General features: G+C 41.7%; 1 protein-coding gene across 2 annotated transcripts in view; it reads left to right on the forward strand.

Moving 5' to 3' along the window:
• The window catches only part of YIPF1 (Yip1 domain family, member 1), a 4,892-nt gene extending 630 nt beyond the window's left edge, over nucleotides 1-4,262 (forward strand). The window contains exons 2-8 of one of the 2 annotated variants that reach the window (XM_009709200.1): nucleotides 203-366; nucleotides 1,062-1,142; nucleotides 1,254-1,341; nucleotides 1,478-1,594; nucleotides 2,175-2,341; nucleotides 2,948-3,130; nucleotides 4,166-4,262. In XM_009709200.1, the coding sequence (XP_009707502.1) occupies nucleotides 203-366; nucleotides 1,062-1,142; nucleotides 1,254-1,341; nucleotides 1,478-1,594; nucleotides 2,175-2,341; nucleotides 2,948-3,130; nucleotides 4,166-4,255 (890 nt within the window). In that variant the 3' untranslated portion in view covers nucleotides 4,256-4,262. The remainder of the gene's footprint in view (nucleotides 1-202; nucleotides 367-1,061; nucleotides 1,143-1,253; nucleotides 1,342-1,477; nucleotides 1,595-2,174; nucleotides 2,342-2,947; nucleotides 3,131-4,165) is intronic. The other variant, XM_009709201.1, reaches the window with a different exon arrangement.
• The last annotated feature ends 1,485 nt before the right edge of the window (nucleotides 4,263-5,747 follow it).

The following is a 5,747-nucleotide window of genomic DNA, read 5'->3' on the forward strand; positions in this document are numbered from 1 at the left end:
CCTCACACGTAATAACTCAGTACGTGTTCAGCTGGATCTGTGACAGTTTGGCTTTAAGAAACGGATCATATTTGACATGCCTAAGCTAGTGACGTATCCTTTCTTGGGCTGTGTACGGGTCTTAATGTAGTTTTTTTGAGCCATGAAACAAAAAATTTTGGTAGCTTGATCATTGCCTGTCTTGTAATGTACTTATTTGCAGAATTTGACGATGCAGCTAATTTGCTTGCAGCAAATCCAGATGCTACCACAATAAGCATCGATGAGCCAGTTGAAATCCCCAAGAATCAGCGCGGCCGTCTGCAGGAGCCAGGGAGAGAAGAGGATGATGAATTACTGGGGACCGATGACTCTGATAAAACAGAGGTAATGGTCTTACACCTACAGTGCCTCCATTGGCACGTATACAAATGGTGCTGACAACACTGAGGTATTTCTAGAGGACACCAGGGATTCACACTGGGTGACTTAAAACTCTTGCTTCTTTTCTGTCACAGGTTACTTTCTCGATAGCAGAGTGGCAGAAGCAAATGTGCGTTGGCTCTCTTGTGGTTTGCAGCCTAGGAAATTGTACTGAAATGGTGGTGATTTAAGCTAAGCAAATATGTCAGAAGATGAGCACGGCAGCAGCTGACAAACCAGCACCGTGCTTGTTTCTTTTGGTTCTGCTGTGGCCTTGGTGACTCTGGCAGGAGAGCAGGAAATTTTGAAATGGCCAGGCCTTGTCTGAAGGGTTCAGCTAATGCAGCTATCAGCAATGGAAAGGGAACTTGTGATGCTGATGAAGGCGTGTGTTATAAATGATGTGGCAGAAGGTTGTATCAGGCTGCTCTTTAGAACCCCAGGCCACTATTCTGCTTGCAGGGAGATGAGAGACTAGCTGCTGCTAACAAACATTAGAGGGGGAAAGGGAAACTGTTAAATAATTCATAGTAAGTGCCACCCTGTTAAGTTTGTTTTCTATCTGGGTATGGAAATCACTTGACTATTGTGTAAATGAACTAACAATGCATAAATTGCATGCTTGTAACTTTTTCCATGTTCCCTTTCCCACCATACAGCTGCTTGCAGGACAGAAGAAAAGTGCCCCTTTCTGGACATTTGAGTACTACCAGACGTTCTTTGATGTGGACACATACCAGGTTAATATTCCACTCCAGAGAACTATTGTCTGAACTATGCTTTATTCAGACATTGAATTCCGCTCCCTGCCCCTTGCATTTTCAGTCAGACAAATCTGTTTGTTTTCATAGGTCTTGGACAGAATCAAAGGTTCGGTTTTCCCAGTACCAGGGAAGAACTTTGTAAGGCTGTATATCCGCAGCAATCCTGACCTTTACGGTAGGTATGAAGTGTGAGGAGTTCTCTTCTGTGCTAAAAGTTTCAAGTCTGTATTTCTTTTTACTTGTTAACCTTAAATAAAAAATAAAAAAAAAGGCAGAGGAGTTGTTATTGAACTTCTTTGTTTCCCTTTAAGGTCCCTTTTGGATATGTGCCACACTTGTTTTTACTATTGCTGTTAGTGGCAATCTCTCGAATTTCTTCATCCATCTGGGCAAACCAACGTACCACTATGTACCCGAGTTCAGAAAAGGTTTGTACATAGTTGATAGAGTCCTGAGTTCATGCGTTTGGTTTTTTTGGTTTGTTTTTTTCAATGTACTAATGAAGCAACATAAAAACAGGTCACAGCTTCGATTTAGCAGAGTCTTTTAATTGATTGCTGTCTTTAAAGTTCAAGAGATGTGACTCGAGTCCTTAAAGTAGGCTGTAACTGGCAGAACCCTACTTCTCCAGAGCATAAAGTAGTTACAGGGTTTTAGTAGAGCAAGCAGGAGTAATTAGAGCAGTTATTTTTCTAGCCTTAGTTTTTCTTTCCTCTGTGGCTCTTCTTTTCACGCTGAAACCAATAGCATTTTGTACAGTGGTGTAATACTGAAAATGAAAATATCAAGAGAATGCTTTCTGGAGTCTTTACTTTTAAACTAACTTGAAGTGCTGGCAAAGTAGTGGGTGTAAACTGGATGTAAACGCAAAGTTCTCAGTTTATTAATAATTCAAACTTTATATTTTGAAAGTGACTTCAAAGGTAGCTTTCTAGTTATCAGGCTTCTACACATTTGATTCTAGCTGGTATTGTAAATAGAACATTGAACCTTTTGTCATCTTTCCAGTGTCCATAGCAGCAACAGCGATTTATGCGTACGCTTGGCTTGTTCCCCTTGCTCTCTGGGGATTCCTGATGTGGAGGAACAGTAAAGTTATGAACATTGTCTCCTACTCGTTCCTGGAGATAGTGTGTGTATATGGCTACTCCCTCTTCATTTACATTCCCACAGCGGTACGTATGGCCTAAAGAGTCCACCTCTATTACATGCCCTGCAAAAAGGTTGCTGGTTTAGAAAATTTGCTATTTCTTATAATATTGTTCATACTAGGCAAATCATTTGCTCCTTTTGCTTGGCTAGAATAAAGCTTTTTTTGTTGAACCTTGTCTAGTGTAAAGACATCTTGTGAGTCCTGGAAAAGCCCAGGACGGGTCATTTCCCTAGAGGAAGCAAATCCAAGCAAGGGTGCTGCCGGCAAGACTGGCAGGCAGCCCGCAGCAGCTTCAGGCATTGGGGTGTGTGTGTTCCCAGGGTACAGACATCGGTGTGTGGGGTGGCAGTGGGCAGGCTCTGAGGACAGGTTTCCCTAGCAGGGACCATGCTGGGCCTCTCTGGCAAGGGGCAGGCCTTGGAGGGAGTGCCATAACTCAGGGGACATGCTCTTATCATTTCTGCTATTGCTGTTCTTTCTTCAAGTAACAGAGACGTATCAGATAAGGCACGAGTTAATTTGTGCGCAAATTGGCTGGAAGTGATGAAATGTCACAGAACAATGCATTAAATAAATGAGTCCCTGCTTCACACAGTCTCTTTAATGATCGTTTTACTCCCTTTTATAGATTTTATGGATCATTCCACAAAAAGTGGTGCGCTGGGTCCTGGTGATGTTCTCCTTGTGCCTTTCGGGATCTGTTTTGGTGATGACCTTTTGGCCCGCTGTCCGAGATGACAACCGGAGGATTGCACTGGCGACCGTGGGAACCGTTGTTCTGCTTCATGCCCTGCTGGCTGTTGGCTGTTTGGTATGACGCTGCCTCTCCTTTTCTGTAATCTGTTATTTCTTGGGACTGGCAACATGTTATGGTGCAGGGAAGGAAGGGTTGGCTTTATCTTTTTTGATAAGGAAAGAAATAGTACTTCTGAAAAACCTCCAAAGTAAAAGTTCCAATTATTTTAAACGTAGCAAAAATTGATGCCAGTCTGACTTTGACAGTGCTAGTAACAAACTCAACATGAATTACAGAATTATGGAATATCTCAAGTTGGAAGGGACCGATAAGGATCATCAAGTCCAACTCCCACAAAATCACTCACAGAACGGTTTTAAATTGATCTGAAATTCATCGTAGTATCAGCAGAGCATTAATCTTCATAGTATCCAGTCGCAGTTTATTCCAATGAGTGCTATGCTTAGTCCTTTAAAATGATTAAATGTTCAACGTAAAGTGTGTGCTTATGAGTTTTATGTATGAAAACATAAACCTGCTAGAACTTAGTAAAATATCAGCGTTACGAAAACAGAAGACCCTAATGCTACTGAAATACGTAATGATGAGTACTTAAATTATTTGTTGTCTGTTTGTTGCCGTAGGCAGAACGATCTCATTCAGGTTTCAGTTCTGTTCCCCCCGCCAGCTTCCAGAGTAGATAGATTTGGTTCCCCGCAGCTCAGCGTGCAGGGAGGTGAGGGCAAAACACAACTCTGGTGTCAGCAGGAGACTTGCAGCTGACATCAGTGGGGCTCCTGTCACTGGAGACAGCCTGGAGCTTCATCAGTTAAAACAGCAAACAGTCAAATAAATACCTGCAATCTAATCCTTTCCAGTTCAGGTCTTTTTCAAAGGCCTTAGCCACGAACTGTTATATTTAAAAGTACAGTGTAGAGCACCATTTTAGTTGACCAATTCTAATCTGATAAAACCAGAAAAGACCCACATTTGCCATTTCAATGCTGTGTTTGTACCTTGTGAACAGTCAGTGTGGAAAGAAAGAGCTGGGATGAGGCAGAACTGTTTGTTTCTCTCTAAACGGTCTTTTTCTCCTCTGTAATAATGCAGGCATACTTTTTTGATGCCCCTGAACTGGATTTTCCTGCACCTATTATCCCTGCTCACAATGGAACAACAGTAGTAACAAAGAGTCAGTAAATAAGGTAAGAATCCAATCTAAACTTTCTTTTGTAATCATCACAGACATCTTGAAACCTTTCCCCATTGCTATGGTTGAGTGGAAAAGAGTTTAACAGACCAGTTTTGCTAAATGGTGCCTATATATAAATACCATTTATTAACTTTTTTTCCAGTTCTAAGTATAGCCATAAAAACGTGAAAGACTGAGGAACAGAGACATGCTATCTTTCTTTTCTTTGGGGTTTACTCTTGGTGGAGAAACACACATTTAAATAATTTACTCAGTCCCATTGGTCATTCAAAGGTGTTTTTTTTTCCCCTCAGTCCCTTACAAAAGCCCAAAAGTGTTTGTTAGAATTTGTACTGCACAAGTAAAACTTAAGCAATAAACTATTACACTCCTATTTTCCTTTCCTTTTAATGTTAAAAGTAAATTGGATTTTTTTTTTTCCACCTTGATGTTTGTGATAATGTGTTTCAGAGCAGGAGCTCTGTGTATGGGGACATCCGTGTAGTCTCTGAACAGGGCTGACTCAGAGCCTGAGCCATCCCTATGGACTGCATTCCTTGTGTGGGATGGTTTGAGGTTTTGCTTCCTGGTAGCTGGGAGTGCTGCCAGCGACAGATGACATTTGAATTCTGTTGGAGAGATGAAATGTGGAGCAGGTCCAGGAAAATGCTATTAGACACGCAGAGGCAAGGCCTCTGCAAGTACCCTAGCCACAAGTGTGTACGTGGAAATCAGAGTATGTACTGACTAGAAGCTGTATTAGATTAAAAAAAAAAGGCCAAATATACCTAGTAAAAATGGTCATAAAAAATTACCAGCTGTGACACAATCTAATAACGCAGATCAGTTTCAGCTTTCCTCCTGCAAAATTGGTTTCTCATCCTAGGTGCCTATTAAGATTCAATACAATAGTAATGAATGTTAGTATTTAGATATAAATATGTGCCTTATTGTGTCCTCTGCTGCCAGTGAGGAGCTGTAATATTCATAGGAATTATTTGTCTCTTTCAGATTACAATGCCTATTTCTCCAGCTGTACAGTAATTTTATTTTAGATTTTTTTTTTTCACTGAAGAACATGGAAAGTGCAAGAACAGCGGATGCTTTTTGTAGAAGAAAGAACCGTGATGTCCCATGGCCGTACAGACATCTCCGTGCTCACTGGAGACTGACTGGTTCCATAAGGAGAGTCAACTGTTGATCCTAATCCTTTACAGCAGTTTTTCTTTTTTGAATTCTATCTACACTTACCACGCTATTTTGCCTCTGAATAAAGTGTTCTGAAGGTGACTTGGGATTCTTACTTTGTGCATGAAGTATCTAATACTGTCGAGAGGGCTTGGTAGAGGCGTGAAGGTGGGGCAGAGGCAAGACGGGATTTTGCTGTGTTACTGTTGAACCACCTTGAGGCACGTCTATGCGGCCACCGAGCGCTTTCGGTAGCAAACGCCACCTGGAGAGCAGTTCCCACCGTCCCTGCTGCTTTCCCGGCTCCGGCTG

The sequence above is a fragment of the Cariama cristata genome, unplaced genomic scaffold (genome assembly GCF_000690535.1).
Source record: "Cariama cristata isolate BGI_N322 unplaced genomic scaffold, ASM69053v1 scaffold41101, whole genome shotgun sequence".
Lineage (NCBI taxonomy): Eukaryota > Metazoa > Chordata > Aves > Cariamiformes > Cariamidae > Cariama > Cariama cristata.